This window comes from Cherax quadricarinatus, unplaced genomic scaffold, assembly GCF_038502225.1.
Source record: "Cherax quadricarinatus isolate ZL_2023a unplaced genomic scaffold, ASM3850222v1 Contig2692, whole genome shotgun sequence".
Classification (NCBI taxonomy): Eukaryota; Metazoa; Arthropoda; class Malacostraca; order Decapoda; family Parastacidae; genus Cherax; species Cherax quadricarinatus.
The window spans coordinates 9,885-35,000 of record NW_027197718.1 but is presented as its reverse complement, the minus strand read 5'-3'; the positions used below and the strand labels follow the sequence as shown (position 1 = coordinate 35,000).

General features: G+C 42.3%; 1 protein-coding gene across 1 annotated transcript in view; it reads right to left on the bottom strand.

Moving 5' to 3' along the window:
• Positions 1–23,554, bottom strand: part of LOC128705827 (sphingomyelin phosphodiesterase-like) — a gene marked incomplete at its 3' end in the record, with an annotated part of 36,089 nt that extends 12,535 nt beyond the window's left edge. The window contains 5 exon segments of the mRNA XM_070081425.1: positions 2,864–3,098; positions 5,347–5,559; positions 6,273–6,503; positions 13,045–13,211; positions 23,456–23,554. Coding sequence (XP_069937526.1) covers positions 2,864–3,098; positions 5,347–5,559; positions 6,273–6,503; positions 13,045–13,211; positions 23,456–23,543 — 934 coding nt within the window.
• Between the last annotated feature and the right edge of the window lie 1,562 nt (positions 23,555–25,116).

Below are 25,116 nucleotides of genomic sequence, written 5' to 3'. Positions count from 1 at the left end.
GCAGAAGAGGGGTTGTTGAGGTGGTTTGGTCATTTAGAGAGAATGGATCAAAGTAGAATGACATGGAAAGCATATAAATCTATAGGGGAAGGAAAGAGGGGTAGGGGTCGTCCTCGAAAGGGTTGGAAAGAGGGGGTAAAGGAGGTTTTGTGGGTGAGGGGCTTGGACTTCCAGCAAGCGTGCATGAGCGTGTTAGATAGGAGTGAATGGAGACGAATGATACTTGGGACCTGACGATCTGTTGGAGTGTGAGCAGGGTAATATTTAGTGAAGGGATTCAGGGAAACCGGTTATTTTCATATAGTCGGACTTGAATCCTGGAAATGGGAAGTACAATGCCTGCACTTTAAAGGAGGGGTTTGGGATATTGGCAGTTTGGAGGGATATGTTGTGTATCTCTATACGTATATGCTTCTAAACTGTTGTATTCTGAGCACCTCTGCAAAAGCAGTGATAATGTGCGAGTGTGGTGAAAGTGTTGAATGATGATGAAAGTATTTTCTTTTTGGGGATTTTCTTTCTTTTTTGGGTCACCCTGCCTCGGTGGGAGACGGCCGACTTGTTTGAAAAAAAAAAAAAAAAAAAATTAATATATATATATATATATATATATATATATATATATATATATATATATATATATATATATATATATATATATATATATATATATATATATATTAGTATACCGAGAGTTTACTTGAAGGCTAAATTTTTCCCATAAAATGCAATTGCAGCAGCAGTTTCGATTAAAGTGTGATAATTTATGTATTTTAGCTGAAAAATGAAGTACAAGAGTTAAAAATGCCTTCAACTAATCTGAAACATCAAAATATACAGCAAAATCATGTTATTGCATTTTTTCTATATGTATATTACTTTAAGATATATTTTAATAAGTATCCTTAACTGATGGTGCACAAGTGACATGCAGCTTTAATAACTCACATAGTCTACAGGATTTAAACCCAATTAACCCTCAAGGGAAAGCTTGAAACTCTAGGCTCATGGGTAATGGAGGGTAATCAGGTTTATTTCAAGGATAAGGGCAATTTTAACCTTGGTTCAAGAGCTCTTTACTAGCATCAAGACACCCTAAAGCCTTGAAGTATATAGTGCAGGAGGCCCCATTTATACAGCACATTAAGTTCTGGGCTACTACTGTAAAGCAAAAATAAGCATATAAAAGCCACATAACATGTTTATACTACATACTATGACATTAAGTGAGCAATAGAGCTAGGCCTAAAAAATGCACATACAGTGGCCACAAAAAAATTCTATACATTAACAATTTTTGGACAATAAAACTAAAAAATGCAACTTAATGTATGCACATGTATTTTATTTTATTTTTAGCATTCAACTAGTACTTAGTTATGTTACCAATGTTCTTTATCACCATCTGAAGTCGCCTGGGCATTGAAGTGGAGAGGGTGGAGAAGAGGGAGACGTCTATGTTGATCCAAAGCTTCTTCAGTGCCTCCTTCAGGCCCATGATGTTGGTGGGTCGAGCTTTTGCAATTTCATTTTTCATCACATGCCAGGCATTCTCTATAGGATTTAGGTCAGGGGAATTGCCTGGCCACCCCAAAACACTGATATTATTGTCCTCGAGGAACTTTTTCACTCCTTTTGACTTGTGGGCAGGAGCACCATCATGAATAAAAAAATCACTTGTGAATGTTCCAAAATGTCAGCATGTGGTCCCTTAACACTTCTATATAATTACTTCCCTTCATCGTAATGTTCTTAGGAAGAAAGTATAGTCCACCTCTGCCCTTATAATCACTAAAAGCACCCCAGACCATAACACTCAGCGTGCTTCACTGTCTTCACAGAATACCAAGGGTCATAACGGGACACCACTGGGATGATGCACGGTCCTGACGAGCCTGAAGGTATTCTCATTGCTCAACATCACCTTCTGCCACTGGTCTGAGGTCCAATCCTTGTACGTCTTGCAGAACTGAAGCCATTTCGTCATGGTTTCAATTAGCATGGGCTTCTTGGTGGCACATCGAGCAGGCATTTTCAAGTCCTTTTGCAGTCGGTGCTGAATGGTTCACACTACGTCTTTCAGAAGTGCAGGATGCTTTTCTTGAGGTCTGCGGCTGTTATGGCAGGATCTGATAACACTTTTCTCTTCAGGATCTTGTCTGTGTGAAAAGAAGTCTTTTTTGGGGCCCCAGACCCCACCTTCCTAGGTGGTACGGTACCAGGTGGGAGTGAGGCACCTGCTTTCTTCAGGTTGTAAATTGTCATCCTGGTCACCTTCAGGTCTGCAGCTACGGATATCATAGACATGCCTTACTCTAATAGGGTGAGTGCACGAGTCTTCTCTACAACTGAAAGTTCAGTTTGACCCATTCTGACCACTTGGAGCAGAGATATAGCGTGGCAAAGTGCATGGTCGAGTGAAAAAATGGGCAACGAGTAACAACGTAGCAATCCCCCTTACTCATCGACTCTGGAAGAGCAGTAAAGCATGGGGAACGCTTGAGCAAGACAAGCTCCAGTACACTCAGCCGTCACAAGCTCTGCCCACTTTTCTTATGGCATTAATCCAAGTGAAATGTATACACCAATATCTAGTGTATAATTTTTTTTTTTGCATTGGAAATGTATATTTTTTTGCAGCCACTGTAGAACATACATTACTTGCCTTAAAATATTTTCACACTTAGCTTGTAGCGAGTGGTGAACATATTTATTGTCAGTAGCCTGAATAAATGAAGAATGGGCATAACTGAAAATCACTTAAGCTAAGCGCTGTAAAACGGAACCCTCCTGTACACAAAAGTTGGGATAAACTCAGCACTGAAATTTAAAAGAAATACACAGCAGGTTACAGCAGTCTCACCACTATCAGAGTTGCAGCACAGAGGAGCATTACAGACTGCATTGGAGCCAATCAGGTAGTCTGGGTCAAAATGGGGGTCAGTTAAATGCAACACCTTCAGCACTCTTTTACCACCTCCATTGCCATTACTACTGCTGCTGCTTTGTGTGACAGGTTGAGAGGCAATCTGCTGTTGATGGCCATGTTTCTGAGATTGATATGGAGACTTTTCTGATGAATCTGCAGCAATTTGCACCTGTAATGAATATGGCAGGTAATTTCTATACCATACACTACATTTTTTGAGATAATTTTTTATTGAAATTAGTAGTGGCATTGTGCAACTACCAAATCTATAAAAAATAAATTTTTCCAATTTTAAAAGTCTGAGCAAACTCCCCCCATCTAGTTCTCACTAATCCTACTGAAGTTCCTTTGATAATAAATTCACTGAAAAACAAGTCAGGAAACTCAGCACAAGAACTGCCACTATTGTTCAAAAGAGAAGCTCATGTTCTTTCACCCACCATTGTAATATTGCTCAACAAATCATTAGAAACCAACACATTCCTGATAATACTTAGGATAGCAAGGGTTACCCCCAATACATGAAGACCCAACTGACGTAAATAACTATAGACCCATATCTAACTTGCCACTGTTATCCAAAATCTTTGAAAAATTAATCCACAAGATATTATACACTCTTAGTGTCACACAATATACTCAACCCTTGCCACTTTGGTTTCAGATCAAATAAAAGCACAAAAAAATGCAATTATAAAAATGCTAGACTTTATGCAGCTCTTGAGTTTAATGAATGTCCACTAGGAGGTGCCTCTTTATAGAACTTAGGAAAGCATTTAATACAGCAGACTACAACATCCTGCACCTTACACTTCAACATTATGGTATCAGAGAGCATGTGCTTGCATATCTAAAGTCCATCAATATGTTTATCAAGGGAATAACCTCGTGTTTGTAACCCTTTGACATGGTGTGCCCCAAGGCAGTATTCTCGACCTCCTGCTTTTCCATGCGTGTATCAATGATCTTCCAAATGCATCTCAACTTAAGACCTTTTCTGTCTGCAGACAACTTTCGTCATCTCCCACCCACGTCAGAATTCTCCCAATAACACTGGTAATGAGAATCTTATAAAGGTATCTACCTGGATGACTATCAATAAACTCACTGTCAACATTGACAAGACCTACATGATGTTTGGGAACAAGAGCTACAAATGTCCAACTGTATGTTATAATCAACAGGTCTTTTCCCCACTGCAAAACAAAATGAAAGAAAATTCTTAGGTCTGTTCTTTGACAGCAACTTTAAATTCAATACCCACATTCAGCACATCCAATCCAGGAAGAGAGCTTACTTAATCAGCTGGTATCCTCTCCTAAGATATGTTACTATGTACACACCTCAAAATATACTATGTACTTACATTATACTACTCTAATCCATCCATACCTCACCTATGCTATTTGTGCCTGGGGATCTACTACAGCAAAACACCCAAAGCTAACAATAGTTCAACAAAAAGCAGCTGTACGAATGATCACCCAGTCTAGGGCCAGGCTACACACTTCCCCATTCTTCGGAAGTCTAAAACTTACTTAATATACATGTACATAAAATTCACTCTTACTACTGTGCATACTACATATACAGGACAAAATTCTTATATCAATCTAGCCCTGAAACTTTCCTGATAACTGCAACAAAACTCAGGCATAATACTAAGACAAAAATCTGATATTCCACATGTCCATCTTAACCTTAATAATAATAATTTTTATTTGTACATAATACATAGTTGTACAAGGAATTATAGTAGTTGGGTGTACATGCCAAAAGCTCCTTGTATGCAGAGCATTATGACAGGCTTAAAATTAACTCAAAAGTGTATAAAAAGACCTAAAATCTCGAACTTCATAATGCCTTATCCAATTTATCTCAAGATTTGAAGTTTATAACAGAATCGAGTTCTAGTTTCTGGGCCTTGTGATAGTAGAGCTACAGCTCTTGAATTTAATATGATTAGTGGTTCGTATTCTGAGTTTATATTTCAGCTTCAGAGCTTTATACATTTACTTTGAATTACCCTATGACACTACCTCTAGCTCATGGACCACTGAAATATTTTCACAGTGCAATGTACAATGTCAAACTTTTGTTTTACATGGCTGAGTTCCTTCTCCTAGACCTCTTTACAGAGTGCCAAGATCTACATCAAGGTTCATTTCAGGCCTGAAGTAATCAGAGACGAGATGCCTCCCTGCCATATTACCAAAATAAATTAGTTCAAATCACAGAAGTCTAAATGTGACCACAAGAAAGTTGCATCACTTTGAAAAACTTGTGCCTGCGATTTGCAGCTCAGGAAAATTTTTGAACGAATTCAACTTTTCAGGGACTGTACAAAAAACCATTCACCAAATACTTTAACATTTGCTTTTTGAAGTTGAGCCAAGCCATTAACTACCTAGCAATACCTGTGCAGGCGAGGTGTTAACAGCACGGGAATAGCCATCTCTGTTGGACGACTGACTGTGACGGTGAGTGTGGGACTCTGATAACAGTGGTGGTGGGATAGCAACATTCCAGGGAGGACGCCTGAAAACTCCACATCCTTGGCTACCAAGAGTTAGTGAACACACTTCGTCTGCATCAGCATTGGTGTTCCTTAGTATAAACTCAAGACGGTCCTGAAATACATAAAGTGCATAAAAATCAATACATATAATGTACATTTATGGGAAAGCCTTAACAATCATAGGGTCATACAACACCTGAATAGTCTTATTTTAATTAGGAAAAAAGCACTGAATCAGTAAGGGGTCATATAGCATCTAGTGAATGGGAAGCAGTCACGTTCTATCCATGGAAGAAGTCTAATTCCTTGGATCAAGAGCACATCATGCCTAAATGTTCTCTTGATCCAAGGAACTGGACTTCCCTTAAGGGTAATGACAATCAGCATTGATCAAAATGTGAGTGGCTCCAAATGTATTACTGATAAGCCAGAATCAAGCACACGCCCCTATACCCACCCTCTGGGCAGTAATCAAAAGATTACAGAGGTACCCATTCTTCAACACACCAGCAGTATCCCATCGCAGCAGGGTGGCCCAAAAAGAAAAACGAAAATTTCTCTTTATAAATTTAGTAATGTATATAGGAGAAGGGGTTATTGCTCCTGGCATTTTAGTCGCCTCTTATGACACGATGTCTTACGAAGGAGGAATTCTGTTCCATTTCCCCATGAAGAAGGTACCCATGCACCCCTAACATTTGACTACCGCCCACAAAATGGGTACGAGGCACATATTAAAAGATATTAACTAACTACCCTTTTAAGATACTCTAACCAAAACTATCCTACAACAATTTCTCTAGGGAAGTAAGACCCAGCACCCACCTTGTCCTGGTTGATTATTCCTCGGCACACTGAGATGGACTTGTAGCCTACTATGAAGCACACCTTCACCAGAAAGTTGGCCATAACATCTATAGGTCCCCCCAAACGTGAAAAACCAATCACCATATTGGAGAGGAGGTGGCAAGACGTACAGTAAGAGCCTGCTTCTTGGAAGATCCTGTCTGGGTCATCGTCACTATCATCAGACGACCCATTTAAGGCATTTAATACCTGAAAACGTTTCTTAAACTAGACTTTTAAGGCTTGACTAGAACATCAAAGGTAAAATTAACGAAGAATGAAAACCAAAAGTATGAATAACACCAATTAAAATAATGTGTAAGTAACATTTTTAATTTTAGAGGAATGTTGGAAGAGCAGTGGAACATTTAAGGTCTACTGACCCATGCTAGGAAGGTTTAATTCACATCCAACCACATCACTGATGCACCTCTTCACGCTATATTTAAAGTTAGACCCTGACTGTCTTCAGGAAGGCGCTGGACAGACACCTAAGGTCTGTACCTGACCAGCTGGGCTGTGGTTTGTCAGTTTGCGTATGGCCAACACTAACAGCCTGGTTGATCAAGCCCTGATCCACCATGAGGCCTGGTCACAGACCGAGCCGCGGGGGCGTTGACCCCCGAAGCCCACTCCAGGTATATTGTTACTTATATTCCCTTTATATATTCTCTTTCTCCGTTTGTACACTTCACTCGTATTTCTCCCTATATTATATTTTCAGAGTGTAAATTTACTGCCTTCAGCATATATTCGTAGGAAATTTTCCCAGTACACTTATGACTAGTCAAAGATATATAAAGTTAAAGTTAAACTGTAGCCTTAGAACTATTATAAGCCAAGAATTGTCAGAATTTTTGTGAACATTTAAGCAATGTTCTCTTGGCTTTAGATTATTATTAACCAGCCTAGTCTTTTTGGATTCAGATTCAGTTTATAAGTGCCAATGTTATTTCTTTTCCCTGGGTTAGAACTACATTAATCCACATCAAACTATCTGCCGTTTCTTACCAGGTCATCCTCAGGTCCTCCAGTGCCCACCTCAGAATTTATTTGATAGCCTATTTTAGTCATCAACAAACTTGCTTATATAGCCATTTATTGCCTCATCTATGTCGTTTATGTGGATTATGAACGAGGGTCCCAACACAGACTCCCATTCCTGGTTTATTGTCATTTATGCAAACTGTTGCCTCTGTTAGCCATGCCATGACCCAGGAGATAATTTCTGCTACACTTTCTACTATTCTGCCGCTACTGTCTAAGTTTATTCAGGTATACACAAATACAGTTGCATAGATTATCATACATAGCAGCATATGTGTAAAGTACCTGGGATAACCCAAAAAAGTCAGAGTGACTTATTTCCTTTGGGGTCCTTTTACCTTATTATTATAATATAATGATGATATCTTATTATTATTCTGTAAAGGAGATAACATCTTATTATCATACTATTAAGACTATCTACTACACGAGGGTCATTACTAGGAATAAGGTAAAATTACAAGCGTGTTAGCTAAAAAAAAAATAAAAATCATTCCCTTCCTTTACTGTCACTACATTCATCAGAAACATTTTGGCAGTCTTCTTGAACTGGTTCATGCTATGACTGGCTTTGACATGTACAGGCAGTCTGTTCCATTCCTTTATTGCTGTACAATAAAAGGTATTTGAAGTCTGGCCAATGACTGTGGTTACTACAAAGTTGTGTTCTCTCCCCCAAGTACTATGATTGTTCTCTCCCCCAAGTACTATGATTGTTCTCTCCCCCTAGTACTATGATTGTTCTCTCCCCCTAGTACTATGATTGTTCTCTCCCCCTAGTACTATGATTGTTCTCTCCCCCTAGTACTATGATTGTTCTCTCCCCCTAGTACTATGATTGTTCTCTCCCCCTAGTACTATGATTGTTCTCTCCCCCTAGTACTATGATTGTTCTCTCCCCCTAGTACTATGATTGTTCTCTCCCCCTAGTACTATGATTGTTCTCTCCCCCTAGTACTATGATTGTTCTCTCCCCCTAGTACTATGATTGTTCTCTCCCCCTAGTACTATGATTGTTCTCTCCCCCTAGTACTATGATTGTTCTCTCCCCCTAGTACTATGATTGTTCTCTCCCCCTAGTACTATGATTGTTCTCTCCCCCTAGTACTATGATTGTTCTCTCCCCCTAGTACTATGATTGTTCTCTCCCCCTAGTACTATGATTGTTTTGGTTCTCAACCTTGACAAAATTGACAACAAGATATTCTGGACACTGTGAGCAATTTTATAAACTCCTGTGTAGAGCACTATCAAAGGCCTTACTATCTTATTCTTTGTTTTTTCCATCTACCTTCTAAAGTACCTTAGTGGGAAAAAAAGGTTAGTAAATTAACAAGACAAAAAGCACCCTTTGTAAAACTGTGCCGAGATTCATTGAAAAATTATCTTCCGAGGTGCCTTCGAATTCTACCCCCTCAAGGGAGGTTCCTTGACGCTGGTGAGGGGCTCTTGATCTAGGGAATTGGATCTGTGCTCCGGTTCCCTGAATTTAGTCTGAATACCTTCCATCCCCTTCCCCCACGTACGCTATATAATCCTACGGTTTTAGCGCTCCCCCATGGTTAAAATACAATAATTCGAATTCCACCAACTTTCCCCACAACTGAAAGTGGGCAAATCGGGCTACAATTTGAAGATACAAACCTAAATCTCCCACTTTATAAATAGTATCACAGCCATTTTCCACCTATCCTGTACTACACTCTCCTGTAATTTGTTGAAGAGATTAATTAATGGGTTGCTAGGTTCCTCCTTGCATGCCTTTAGAACTCTTGAAAATAGTTCAAGGTTATAATTTATCTTGTGGTCTTAGGACCCTGTCACTGGAGTTTACCTGGAGGGAGTTCCGGGGGTCAACGCCCCCGCGGCCCGGTCTGTGACCAGGCCTCCTGGTGGATCAGAGCCTAGTGACTAATCTTGCATAAATTATTTTCATTACCTGTAAAATTATTGATTCTAGGATTGAACTTTTATCCTGTACAAAAAGCAGTAAACGAGTGTGAAAATAATACAAATTTCTGTTTCTAACAGTAAACTGACCAGAGTTTCATTTTCCCTTAATCTTATTCCTATATACCTGAAAAAATACACCAGTCCATACGGCACAATCAAAATCTAATTATGTAAAACTAGAAATTGTAAATTAATTGTATGGAACAATTAATTTTAATCCATTATTACACTTGTCAAATTTTAACTGTGGAAATTTATTCGGTTCTAAAATTCCACAGGGCACATAAGTCGTACAAAGATCCCATCAGGTCTCGGATGGAACGGCTGGGTCGGGTGGCCCTTACACCCACCCAACACACACCCGGGTTGGCGAAGGTGGTTGGAAAGGTACAATTAATTGATAGATGGTAGGTAGTTATACTGTTAGTACACTAATACATGTACTAGGATTATTGAGGCAATTGTAGATATTAATAATGTAGTCCTAAGACCTTAACGTAGGTAGTAATAAGCCGATAATGAAGGCAAACACTAGGTTATATTAGCCAGGGAGAACTGGCAGCCCAAGTTTGAATGTTGGACACTGGGTTTTGAGACCGCAGTGCCTTTCTTCTAAGACCAGACACCGTTGGAGCAACAAGTGCTGTGATCAGCAGGCGGTGCCCTCACGTGTTTTCACATACTAGACCTGGGGAAATCTGGTGGAGGCACCTCGACGTACCGTAGATGTCCTCCTCCGTCAGGCCCATACCTGGAGAGAGTTCCGGGGATCAACGCCCCCGCAGCCCGGTCTGTGACCAGGCCTCCTGGTGAATCAGAGCCTGATCAACCAGGCTGTTACTGCTGGCTGCACGCAAACCAACGAGCCACAGCCCGGCTGATCAGGAACCGACTTTAGGTGCTTGTCCAGTGCCAGCTTGAAGACTGCCAGGGGTCTGTTGGTAATCCCCCTTATGTATGCTGGGAGGCAGTTGAACAGTCTCGGGCCCCTGACACTTATTGTATGGTCTCTTAACGTGCTAGTGACACCCCTGCTTTTCATTGGGGGATGTTGCATCGTTTGCCAAGTCTTTTGCTTTCGTTGTGAGTGATTTTCGTGTGCAAGTTCGATACTAGTCCCTCTAGGATTTTCCAGGTGTATATAATCATGTATCTCTCTCGCCTGCGTTCCAGGGAATACAGGTTCAGGAACCTCAAGCGCTCCCAGTAATTGAGGTGTTTTATCTCCGTTATGCGCGCTGTGAAGGTTCTCTGTACATTTTCTAGGTCAGCAATTTCACCTGCCTTGAAAGGTGCTGTTAGTGTGCAGCAATATTCCAGCCTAGATAGAACAAGTGATTTGAAGAGTGTCATCATGGGCTTGGCCTCCCTAGTTTTGAAGGTTCTCATTGTCAATCCTGTCATTTTTCTAGCAGATGCGATTCATACAATGTTATGGTCCTTGAAGGTGAGATTCTCCGACATGATCACTCCCAGGTCTTTGACGTTGGTGTTTCGCTCTATTTTTTGGCCAAAATTTGTTTTGTACTCTGATGAAGATTTAATTTCCTCGTGTTTACCATATCTGAGTAATTGAAATTTCTCATCGTTGAACTTCATATTGTTTTCTGCAGCCCATTGAAAGATTTGGTTGATGTCCGCCTGGAGCCTTGCAGTGTCTGCAATGGAAGACACTGTCATGCAGATTCGGGTGTCATCTGCAAAGGAAGACACGGTGCTGTGGTTGACATCCTTGTCTATGTCAGATATGAGATGGGAGTGAGTACTGTTCCTTGTGGAACAGAGCTTTTCACCGTGGCTGCCTCGGACTTTACTCTGTTGACTACTACTCTCTGTGTTCTGTTAGTGAGGAAATTATAGATCCATCGACCGACTTTTCCTGTTATTCCTTTAGCACGCATTTTGTGCGCTATTACGCCATGGTCACACTTGTCGAAGGCTTTTGCAAAGTCTGTATATATTACATCTGCATTCTTTTTGTCTTCTAGTGCATCAAGGACCTTGTCGTAGTGATCCAATAGTTGAGACAGACAGGAGCGACCTGTTCTAAACCCATGTTGCCCTGGGTTGTGTAACTGATGTGTTTCTAGATGGGTGGTGATCTTGCTTCTTAGGACCCTTTCAAAGATTTTTTATGATATGGGATGTTAGTGCTATCGGTCTGTAGTTCTTTGCTGTTGCTTTACTGCCCCCTTTGTGGAGTGGGGCTATGTCTGTTGTTTTTAGTAACTGTGGGACGACCCCCGTGTCCATGCTTCCTCTCCATAGGATGGTAAAGGCTTGTGATAGGGGCTTCTTGCAGTTCTTGATGAACACTGAGTTCCATGAGTCTGGCCCTGGGGCAGAGTGCATGGGCATGTCATTTATCGCCTGTTCGAAGTCATTTGGCGTCAGGATAACATCAGATAGGCTTGTGTTAACCAAATTCTGTGGCTCTCTCATAAAAAATTCATTTTGATCTTCGACTCTCAGTCTGGTTAGTGGCTTGCTAAAAACTGAGTCATATTGGGACTTGAGTAGCTCACTCATTTCCTTGCTGTCATCTGTGTAGGACCCATCTTGTTTAAGTAAGGGCCCAATACTGGACAAGACCTCCCTTTCCTTCTCGGGATTCTGGCCAGTTTCTGGGGGAAATTGCGAGTGAGTTGAGCTGTGGGCCTTTGTACAGACAGGTGGCCCGTGACCAGTACGTACCGGCGTCACTCCGTCAGGCTTAGAAGCTCGTGTCCATTTCTGCATAGTTATACTAGGGGATACACCCCCTTGGAAACAGGAATTTCTGAGGTGCAGGCAGGTCACTAATATAGACTGAATATTGCAGGAATTAAGGCTCCCGGTTGCACGTAATTCTGAGGGGAAGTCCATGGGACTAAAGCTTAGGGAGGTTGAAGATCGGGATACATTCTCCAACACCAAGTAAGTTAGTCCTTTATACGTGCATGCAGGCGAGATTTCTTGCAACATCAGTCATTTATGGAAATCTGTCTTATAAGCCACTTGTGAGGCTGAGGTACCAGCCTCAGGGCTCCGTGTCAACAGAGCTTGCCAGGGTAGACAACTCACATGGAGGCAGTCCAGACAAATTTTCACATTAACTATGTGTAACTAAATCCAAGTGGCAAGTTTGATGCAGAGTACATGTTTTCCATCATGGATTGACCAATTTCCTCTGTCGAGACCTGGAATAGAAAGTACTTACTCTCGTTTGGAAAAAAAATATTTGTCAACTGCATTACTACACACGAAAATCACTCCCTATGAAAGCAAGACTGCAGACGATGTAACATTCCAGCAATAACAAGCAGGGGTGCCAGTAGCACGATAAGAGACAACACAATAAGTGTCAGGGGTCCAAGACTGTTCAACTGCCTCCCAGTATACATAAGGGGGATTACCAATAGACCCCTGGCTGTCTTCAAGAAGGCAGTGGACAGGCATCTATAGTCAGTACCTGACCAGCCCGGCTGTATTTCGTACGTTGGATTGCGTGCAGCCAGCAGTAACAGCCTGGCTGATCAGACCGTGATCCATCACGAGGCCTGGTCACAGACCGGGCCGAGGGGGCGTTAACTCCCGAAACTCTCTCCAGGTATACTCCAGGTAAAAAAAAGCCAGCAGTCTTTCTTGCAGATTAAACTAGATCAGGGTCTTCAAGACTCCAATTATCGGACCAATTAAGACCCCACAAATATTTTTCCTAAAACTACACACAAAAATAAAAATCCTCCATGAACGAAGCAAAAATACTAACCTGCGAAAGATGAAAAGGCATGTTCTCCACAGACTCCTCTGCCTGAGCCATCCAGGAGTCGATCTCGTTGGAGAGGAGGAGGACCTGAGGGCTGGGACTGGCTTGTAGGGTGCTGCCCCGAGCGATGGTCGGACCACTGACGCTGCTCTCCACTCCAAACCATTCCCCTGTGTCACCACCATAATTACTGCTATCATATTCAATGTTTTTGTAAGTGTATACAAGGGTATTGTAGTTTACATGTAATGAACCATTGTTAAGCATAAGATAAAGCTACTAGTAACATATCAGAACTTCACTTTTTTCATTGTCTGCAGAAATGTGTCCCAAAATAATTTGCACAGTAAATAACTATTGTACGTATTGTAAAGTATATACCAAGAATAGCACCCCTTCCCCCCTTTTTTTTTACATAATAGTACACAAGACTTATTTAGTGTTTATGTAGAATTATTATTCATTAGGATATTGTTAAACTACAAAATAGCCTTCATACGTAGGTGGTGCTAAATTCTGTGTACAAGTTACAAGACTGGAACATAAGGTGATGATATGGTATTACCTGGAGTTTACCTGGAGAGAGTTCCGGGGGTTAACGCCCCCGCGGCCCGGTCTACAGGCCTCCTGGTGGATCAGAGCCTGATCAACCTGACTGTTACTGCTGGCTGCACGCAAACCAACGTACGAGCCACAGCCCGGCTGATCAGGAACTGACTTTAGGTGCTTGTCCAGTGCCAGTTTGAAGACTGCCAAGGGTCTGTTGGTAATCCCCTTTATGTATGCTGGGAGGCAGTTGAACAGTCTCGGGCCCCTGACACTTATTGTATGGTCTCTTAACGTGCTAGTGACACCCCTGCTTTTCATTGGGGGGATGTTGCATCGTCTGCCAAGTCTTTTGCTTTCGTAGTGAGTGATTTTCGAGTGCAAGTTCGGTACTAGTCCCTCTAGGATTTTCCAGGTGTATATAATCATGTATCTCTCCCGCCTGCGTTCCAGGGAATACAGGTTCAGGAACCTCAAGCGCTCCCAGTAATTTAGGTGTTTTATCTCCATTATGCGCGCCATGAAGGTTCTCTGTACATTTTCTAGGTCAGCAATTTCACCTGCCTTGAAAGGTAAGATAAGATAAGATTTCGTTCGGATTTTTAACCCCGGAGGGTTAGCCACACAGGATAACCCAAGAAAGTCAGTGCGTCATCGAGGACTGTCTAACTTATTTCCATTGGGGTCCTCAATCTTTTCCCCCAGGACGCGACCCACACCAGTCGACTAACACCCAGGTACCTATTTGCTGCTAGGTGAACAGGACAACAGGTGTAAGGAAACGTGTCGAAATGTTTCCACCCGCCGGGAATCGAACCCGGGCCCACCGTGTGTGAAGCGGGAGCTTTAGCCACCAGGCCACTGGGCTGTTAGTGTGGAGCAATATTCCAGCCTAGATAGAACAAGTGACCTGAAGAGTGCCATCATGGGCTTGGCATCCCTAGTTTTGAAGGTTCTCATTATGCATCCTGTCATTTTTCTAGCAGCTGCGATTGATACAATGTTATGGTCCTTGAAGGTGAGATCCTCCGACATGATCACTCCCAGGTCTTTGACGTTGGTTTTTCGCTCTATTTTGTGGCCGGAATTTGTTTTGTACTCTGATGAAGTTTTAATTTCCTCGTTTACCATATCTGAGTAATTGAAATTTCTCATCATTGAATTTCATATTGTTTTCTGCAGCCCACTGAAAGATTTGGTTGATGTCCGCCTGGAGCCTTGCAGTGTCTGCAATGGAAGACACTATCATGCAGATTCGGGTGTCATCTGCAAAAATGAATACACGGTGCTGTGGCTGACATCCTTGTCTATGTCAGATATGAGGATGAGAAACGAGATGGGAGCGAGTACTGTGCGTTGTGGAACAGAGCTTTTCACCATAGCTGCCTTGGACTTTACTCTCGCAATATACACAACGAAAAGCAAATATTACTACAGAAAAAGTGTGTTTCCTCCAAAAATTCCATCAGTCAACCATAGTGATAATATAGCATTTGTTGTGGTGGAGACGGAAAAACCTAGAAAAGCTAGATACAGTGATCGATAAACAAGGGTTGAAGCTCGACCGTTCGTCATTGTAGGAGCTGCCAGCAATCACCGGTTCTTCAACGCTCAAGTTATGCTTTTGTATCAATCAAATCGCATATTACTCGGTTAGATAATTTCCAGTAGTTCCTTCATGTGTTAGCCCAAATCACCGACCAGTATGTTTTAAGTAAGTGACCCACTGATCAGATCCGACTGGTTCCGAACCCTTGACCGGTCCGAACCCTTGACCGGTCCGAACCCTTGACCGGTTGTAAATGGATTTGTTGGACAATACAGCAGACTAAACAGACGGGGTTTTAGGCGCCCTTATCAAACACAAACAATAAATATTAAACAAACGTACTCCGGTAAGCTGTATTAATATACAAGTACAGTTAGAAATAGAAATACAGATGCCTAGAGCTTCACTTTAAGGAAGTTATTAGTAGAATATTCAAGAGGTTACTAGTAGAATTACAGTAAATCAACGATTCAAATCACACTATGAAGCTCTGTGTAGTCTGCAGTAAATCAAACAAACGGGCTTCCACATGGATAAATTGTCATTTTTGTGAAAATTGGTGTCACGCCCCTTGTGCAGATATCCAAGAACTATCTACAAGCAGTATTAAATCAGGAAAGTGTTTTTGGGTAAGTATGGGCTGGATGGTTTCGCCCTTGATGCTGGCCATGTAATCAGAAACTAAGGCTGGAGGTGCTGCCCCGGTAGTCAGTAAATGTGGGGCTGATAGTGCTGTCCTGGTAGACAGTAATGGTGAAACTGGAGGTGCTGTCCTGGGAGACAGTAATGGTGAAGCTGGAGGTGCTGTCCTGGGAGACAGTAATGGTGAGGGTGGAGATTTTGTCCAGGTAGTCAGTAAATATACGCAGGAGGGAATGCATATACATGACCTCGAGGGAGACAGGAGCTGTAGTAGGGAAACAAGTGTAGTCAAGGACAAGATAAAACCAATATTACAAACTAGTAATACCACAGGAAATAGCAAACAAGAGGACTCCACTAGCAGTAGTGAGAATATATTACCAAAAACAACTGGTGAGAGCCCCATTGTTGGTGCTAGTGAGGATAGGAAAGAGACAGTTAAACATGCACCAACAGGGAATACAGTTACAGAAACCCAAGGCAAACGGAAACCAAGCCTGTGCACATACTATGCACTTGGTATCTGTAGGCATGGGAAATCTGGAAAAACAGATGGGACGTGCAACCATGACCACCCTAGAAAATGTCGTGCCCATATGACAACAGGAAAATGCAAACTCCCTTCCTGTAAGGTTTTTCACCCTGAAATGTGTCCCTCTTCAGTACAGGAAAGACAGTGCTATAACTTAAATTGCCAGGCACACCATCTAAAGGGGACAAAAAGATACAAAACATCCAGGCCATGGGAAAACCTGGGTAGCCACAGCCACTCAAGAGGGAGAGGTTTTTTAGTGCCAGGAAGGAAAAAAAAAACTGGCAGGAAATGGCAGAAATCGTACACCAAATCCAGTCATTCCTGGAATGGAACCACAGTCGATGGCCTCCACTCTAAACCAACAGATACAGACATTAATGCCGGAAAAAAAGTCCCCCTCCCAGTACCAACAATACCACCAGCCCGATGACATTCTTTGCAAATATACAGGGTCTAAAGCCAGCAACGAACAACAAAATACCTTTCATTCGTGGACTGCTTGCAGGGGCAAACGCAATCTTCACGGCTTTCACAGAGACCCACATAAAGGATCACTTGGACAACGAAATATGGATCCCAGGTTACAACCTATACAGATGTGACAGAGTGAACAGGCAAAAGGGAGGGGGTTGGCCTGTATATCACAGAGTCGCTTGTTTGCACAGAACTGCTTAATGCCTCAAATGATGTAGTGGAAGTTTTAGCAGTAAAGATCGAGAACCAAAACCTAGTCATTGTGGTAGTCTACAAGCCTCCGGATGCAACGTCCCAGCAATTCCAGGAACAGCTGTTAAAAATTGACCACTGTCTGGAAAATCTGCCAGCTCCTGCCCCCAACATCTTGCTCCTGGGGGATTTCAACTTAAGGCACCTAAAATGGAGGAATATAGCAAATAATGTTGTTTCAGTGATAACACCAGGAGGCAGCTCTGCCGAGAACTCTCACACACACGAGCTTTTAAATCTCTGCACAAAATTCAATTTAAACCAGCAAATAATAGAACCTACTAGACTGGAGAATACACTAGACCTCATCTTCACTAACAATAATGATCTGATACGAAATGTCACCATATCAAAAACAATATACTCAGATCACAACATAATCGAGGTTCAGACATTATGTGCGGAGCCCCAGAGCGACATAATGAGATTAGTCACGAGGAAGCCTTCACCAAATTCAACTTCAATAACAAGAACATAAAGTGGGACCAAGTAAACCAAGTCCTAACCGATATAAGCTGGGAAGATAGACTAAGCAACACAGACCCCAACTTATGCCTAGAACAGATTAACTCGGTGGCACTCGATGTATGCACAAGGCTTATTCTTTTAAGAAAAAGGAAGAGTAGATGTAAAATAGAAAGACAGGCGCTCCCTTTACAGGCGACGAAAAAGAATAACAGAGCGGCTAAAGGAGGCCAATATATCTGAAATGCGTAGGGAGTCACTGGTCAGAGAAATAGCAAACATCGAACTTAAGCTAAAGGAATCTTATAGGAGTCAGGAATCGTGGGAAGAACTAAAAGCCATAAATGAAATCGAAAGAAACCCAAAGTATTTCTTTTCCTATGCCAAATCGAAGTCGAGAACAACGTCCAGTATTGGGCTCCTACTTAAATAAGATGGGTCCTACACAGATGACAGCAAGGAAATGAGTGAGCTACTCAAGTCCCAATATGACTCAGTTTTTAGCAAGCCACTAACTAGACTGAGAGTCGAAGATCAAAATGAATTTTTTATGAGAGAGCCACAGAATTTGGTTAACACAAGCCTATGTGATGTTATCCTGACGCCAAATGACTTCGAACAGGCGATAAATGACATGCCTATGCACTCTGCCCCAGGGCCAGACTCATGGAACTCCGTGTTCATCAAGAACTGCAAGAAGCCCCTATCACGAGCCTTTTCCATCCTATGGAGAGGGAGCATGGACACGGGGGTCGTCCCACAGTTACTAAAAGCAACAGACATAGACCCACTCCACAAAGGGGGCAGTAAAGCAACAGCAAAGAAGCACAGACCGATAGCACTAACATCCCATATCATAAAAATCTTTGAAAGAGTCCTAAGAAGCAAGATCACCACCCATCTAGAAACCCATCAGTTACACAACCCAGGGCAACATGGGTTTAGAACAGGTCGCTCCTGTCTGTCTCAACTATTGGATCACTACGACAAGGTCCTAGATGCACTAGAAGACAAAAAGAATGCAGATGTAATATATACAGACTTTGCAAAAGCCTTCGACAAGTGTGACCATGGCGTAATAGCGCACAAAATGCGTGCTAAAGGAATAACAGGAAAAGTCGGTCGATGGATCTATAATTTCCTCACTAACAGAACACAGAGTAGTAGTCAACAGAGTAAAGTCCGAGGCAGGCACGGTGAAAAGCTCTGTTCCACAAGGCACAGTACTCGCTCCCATCTTGTTCCTCATCCTCATATCTGACAGACAAGGATGTCAGCCACAGCACCGTGTCTTCCTTTGCAGATGACACCCGAATCTGCATGACAGTGTCTTCCATTGCAGACACTGCAAGGCTCCAGGCGGACATCAACCAAATCTTTCAGTGGGCTGCAGAAAACAATATGAAGTTCAACGATGAGAAATTTCAATTACTCAGATATGGTAAACACGAGGAAATTAAATCTTCATCAGAGTACAAAACAAATTCTGGCCACAAAATAGAGCGAAACACCAACGTCAAAGACCTGGGAGTGATCATGTCGGAGGATCTCACCTTCAAGGACCATAACACTGTATCGATCGCATCAAATTCAAAGTTTATTCTCTATAAGGATTACAATGGTGAGTTTACAGAAATTTGGTTATTGTGTGGTTTACATGTAGTAAAATAGTGATTACAGAGTGTACCACTAGAACGCTTAGCATGGCTAGGCATTTCGGGCAGACTTAGTTTTATTCTTAATTGTAAAATATTACAAATTATGAGGTAAGTTGGTATTATGGCTAAGTGACTAAATACTAGTTTGTGAGTTTAGCAATGTAAATGCTTTTGTTTTGGCACAGTACATAGTTTCAGTATTGGAGTATCACAGGATTCATTATTTTAATATTGAGATTAATATTTCTGTTTATGGTCAAATGAGTCAGTGAGTGTAAGTGTGAACCACCAGGTGGTATTCGTGTAGTTAGTTGACAGGGTGTATCAGGGAGATAAGATGTTTTCTAATGGTAGTTTTGAAGGTGATGAACGTGTCTGCAGTTCTAGAGTTCTCAGGTAGGGTATTCCAGATTTTAGGGCCTTTGACATATATTGAATTTTTGTAAAGGTTTAGTCGGACACGGGGAATGTTGTAGAGATGTTTGTGTCTGGTGTTATGCCTGTGGGTTCTGTCACAACTATCAAGAAAGCGTTTTAGGCCAAGGTTGATATTAGAGTTTAAGGCCCTGTAGATGTAGATTGCACAGTAGTAAGTGTGGATGTACTGAACAGGGAGTAAGTTTAGGTCTATGAAGAGTGGGGGGGTGTGTTGCCAGGGATGGGATTTAGTGATTATTCTTACTGAAGCTTTTTGTTGGGTTATTATTGGCTTTAGGTGTGTTGCTGCAGTTGATCCCCAAGCACAAATATCATAGGTGAGGTATGGATAAATAAGTGAGTGGTATAGTGTGAGAAGGGCATTTTGCGGCACGTAGTATCGTATCTTGGAGAGGATCCCAACCGTTTTGGATACTTTTTTGGTTATATGCTGGATATGGGTGCTGATATTCAAGTTGTTGTCAAGGTATAAGCCTAGGAATTTGCCCCCATTATTTCTGGTAATTAGAGTGTTGTCAATCTTAATGTTAATTTGTGCATCTCCTGCTCTGCTACCAAACATAATATAGTAGGTTTTGTCAGTGTTAAGCGTAAGTTTATTGGCTGTCATCCAAGTCGATATTTTGATCAGCTCCTCATTCACAGTGGTGTTGAGGGTGGCAAGATTAGGGTGAGAGATGACATAAGTCGTGTCGTCAGCAAAGAGAATGGGTTTCAGGTGTTGGGATACGTTTGGAAGGTCATTGATGTATATGAGGAAGAGCAGGGGACCAAGGACACTTCCCTGCGGAACTCCAGTATCAAGTGGCCGTGTTGCTGATGCTGTGTCTTTAATGGTGACATACTGATACCTATTAGTAATGTAAGATTTGAAATAAGCAAGCGCATGGCCTCTTATACCGTAATGATCAAGTTTGTGGAGTAGGATGTCGTGGTCTACTGTGTCAAAAGCTTTTCTTAGGTCAATAAAAATTCCTAGTGGATTTCCTGCTAGAAAAATGACAGGATGGATAATGAGAACCTTCAAAACGAGGGATGCCAAGCCCATGATGACACTCTTCAGGTCACTTGTTCTATCTAGGCTGGAATATTGCTGCACATTAACAGCACCTTTCAGGGCAGGTGAAATTGCTGACCTAGAAAATGTACAGAGAACCTTCACGGCGCGCATAACGGAGATAAAACACCTCAATTACTGGGAGCGCTTGAGGTTCCTAAAACTGTATTCCCTGGAACGCAGGAGGGAGAGATACATGATTATATACACCTGGAAAATCCTAGAGGGACTAGTACCGAACTTGCACACGAAAATCACTCACTACGAAAGCAAAAGACTTGGCAGATGATGCACCATCCCCCCAATGAAAAGCAGGGGTGTCACTAGCACGTTAAGAGACCATACAATAAGTGTCAGGGGCCCGAGACTGTTCAACTGTTTCCCAGCATACATAAGGGGGATTACCAACAGACCCCTGGCAGTCTTCAAGCTGGCACTGGACAAGCACCTAAAGTCGGTTCCTGACCAGCCGGGCTAAGATTTCGTTCGGATTTTTAACCCCGGAGGGTTAGCCACCCAGGATAACCCAAGAAAGTCAGTGCGTCATCGAGGACTGTAACTTATTTCCATTGGGGTCCTTAATCTTGTCCCCCAGGATGCGACCCACACCAGTCGACTAACACCCAGGTACCTATTTGCTGCTAGGTGAACAGGACAACAGGTGTAAGGAAACGTGTCGAAATGTTTCCACCCGCCGGGAATCGAACCCGGGCCCTCCGTGTGTGAAGCGGAAGCTTTAGCCACCAGGCCACCGGGCTCGTACGTTGGTTTGCGTGCAGCCAGCAGCAACAGCCTGGTTGATCAGGCTCTGATCCATCAGGAGGCCTGGTCACAGACCGGGCCGCGGGGGCGTTGACCCCCGGAACTCTCTCCAGGTAAACTCCAGTTCAGCTATCAAAACTCTGGGGTCCAGTCCCTGGACCCATTATGTACCTTTGTAATCTTTTGACTACCGCCCACAGGATGGGTATGGGGTGCATAATAAACATAATAAACTAACTAACCTCCCCCCCCACAACACTTTTATATGTTGCTAATCATTACGAAAGAATTTCACAATAAACGTAAAAATATATGAAGTTGATAAACCACTAACAATGGGCTGTCTACTGTGTCCAAAAGTTTATGTATCAGACGGCGCAGTTCCTCTTTATACACTGATTAATATACAGGTTATAAGGTCCTTCTGAATCAAATATATTTCTCTTAAGAATTTTTGCTATTTTCTCGACATTAGTTATTTAGGTTAAGTTACGTTAGGTTTCGTTAAGTTATATGGTCGTCTATAAGAACAATTTAACCAATTAGAACATACTACAGTACCAATAAATACAGAAATACATGGCTGTCCCCGTTCACCCATCAGTAAAATGGGTACCTGGGTGTTAGTGGATGGTGTGGGTCGCATCCTGGGACAAAACCGACTAATTTGCGGGAAATGCTCAGCATAACAAGTGACTTTCTATATAGTAGTATGTCACTGATGTCAGTTATGGTCTGTATACCTTGTACATGTACTGGTAGGAATATAGATATTGTTATTAAGCAAGCACAGAAAACACCCACGGAGGGAACAGTACAATAGTCAGCTAATCATGTTTGTATTCCATGTACGCACGGTAAGTCATAATCACGTTCTGATTCTTGGTTTCACAAATCACAATGGACCCTCGTAGCCTAGGTGATATACTGATTCAAGTCAGGTCAGGTTGTTCTATAACCCCCCCCCCACCTCTCCTTCCCAGGAATGCCATCCACAATAGTCTAAAACCCAGGTACCTATTTACTAGTAGGTGAGCATGGGCAACAGATGTAATGAGACCTGCCCATTTATATCTACTTGCTCGGAACCGAACCCGGGTCCTTCGGTTGTGAGAAGGCTTATTTAAGGTACAGGTGAACTGCCTGTATATTACATAAAAGTATAATACTCGCGACAAATATAGGAAAGAACACTCAAAACTCCTACCAATACACAAAATGTTCAGTACTAATTTGCTTTATTAGGTTCAAAGTCTAATGATTACAAATTAAGACAATATTTCACCTCTACAATACCAGTCAATAATACTTTAATCCCTAAAATACAGAACTAGAACTAGCAGGGACTCGAAGGTAAGGGCCCACGAGGGGCGAGGTTAGTTAGTTAGTTAAAGATTAGCCGGTATTCTCCCGGCCCTGGCCTTGTCCAAGTGGTGGCCCGGCCTTGGCTCCCTCTTTAGGGAGTGTCTGAGACCTAAGTCTCCCATGGGAGGAGGCACAAGTACCTCCTCATCTTTGGGACCAACTGTCCCCAGGCCTAGCCACAAGCTAGGCCTCTCTGGTCTGCCATCCCCGCCCCAAGGGGGGTAAATGGGAATGACAGTCTTATGAGCTAAAGGCTCGGGCTCTGGCACCTACCCTACCCTAGAAGGGTTAGGCATGGTGTCGATCGAGAGGCGAGGGAAAAATAGAGATAACAGTAAACAATATATATACAAAGATTTATACCTCTTTGTATATATATATTAAAAGAAATTATACTACAATGGGATAAAAAATTCAATAGTTCCGTATAATTGCCAATTATTTTTTTTTAAGATCTTTAATAGTTCACTCCCACGGTATCAGAAAAGATAGAATGGTATTACAGAATTACAATACTCACCCTGAACTCTAGCAATAGGGTCATCAATATCCTATGACCTTGGATGCTTAGATTGATGGGTAACTAATATAACCAATGAATACACTCTAACTGCACGTGTTAGTAGTCCCAGGAGTCTACGATGTACAGGAAGCCCAATCATTTAACTCACCTGGAAACTGGAAGGTGATCCAGGTAGACTCACCTAGACCAATTGAGGTGAGGAAGGTGGTAATATGTAGTAGTAGACTGGAAAGCATCCTCGCGCAACCTGCACAAGACAAGAACTAATGTTAGTCTCAGAAGTGAACCATCACCAACACCTCTCAAGGTTACACATCAACATATTTTTTTCAACTTTGCCTCAAAAATCTTACCAATATACTTTCTAAATATACTACATGATGTAACACACTAATACCCGCTAGCATATTATGTTTCTACTAGCCATATAATGAAATATAAATATATATATTGGTTTACGGGTGTGTTTTCAGAGCAGGTTTCGACACTTATGGTTCACTCAATTGATGAATAATTGGTTCATTGAGACCTCATGTGAATATATTAACTGGAAATATAATATAGGGTAAGAAGGTGTGTGGTTTTATACTACGGTTGTGTTGACTGTGGAAATATTGATTATTGTATATACTGTATTTTGGACAGGATGTGAGTCTCATTCTTTCTCTCACTTGCTTTCTCTTGTTCTCTCGCTCAGACGTTCATGTTCTCTTGCTTTCTCTTGTTCTCTCGCTCAGACGTTCATGTTCTCTTGCTTGCTCTTGTTCTCTCGCTCAGACGTTCATGTTCTCTTGCTTTCTCTTGTTCTCTCGCTCAGACGTTCATGTTCTCTTGCTTTCTCTTCTTCTCTCGCTCAGACGTTCATGTTCTCTTGCTTTCTCTTGTTCTCTCGCTCAGACGTTCATGTTCTCTTGCTTTCTCTTGTTCTCTAGCTCAGACGTTCACGTTCTCTTGCTTAATCTTGTTCTCTAGCTCAGACGTTCACGTTCTCTGGCTTGCTCTTGTTCTCTCGCTCAGACGTTCACGTTCTCTTGCTTTCTCTTGTTCTCTCGCTCAGGCGTTCACGTTCTCTTGCTTTCTCTTGTTCTCTCGCTCAGACGTTCACGTTCTCTTGCTTAATCTTGTTCTCTAGCTCAGACGTTCACGTTCTCTGGCTAGCTCTTGTTCTCTAGCTCAGACGTTCACGTTCTCTGGCTTGCTCTTGTTCTCTAGCTCAGGCGTTCACGTTCTCTGGCTTGCTCTTGTTCTCTAGCTCAGACGTTGACGTTCTCTGGCTTGCTCTTGTTCTCTAGCTCAGACGTTGACGTTCTCTGGCTTGCTCTTGTTCTCTCGCTCAGACGTTCACGTTCTCTGGCTTGCTCTTGTTCTCTAGCTCAGACGTTCACGTTCTCTGGCTTGCTCTTGTTCTCTAGCTCAGACGTTCACGTTCTCTGGCTTGCTCTTGTTCTCTAGCTCAGACGTTCACGTTCTCTTGCTTAATCTTGTTCTCTAGCTCAGACGTTCACGTTCTCTGGCTTGCTCTTGTTCTCTAGCTCAGACGTTCACGTTCTCTGGCTTGCTCTTGTTCTCTCGCTCAGACGTTCACGTTCCCTTGCTTAATCTTGTTCTCTAGCTCAGACGTTCACGTTCTCTGGCTTGCTCTTGTTCTCTAGCTCAGACGTTCACGTTCTCTGGCTTGCTCTTGTTCTCTAGCTCAGACGTTCACGTTCTCTGGCTTGCTCTTGTTCTCTCGCTCAGACGTTCACGTTCTCTTGCTTAATCTTGTTCTCTAGCTCAGACGTTCACGTTCTCTGGCTTGCTCTTGTTCTC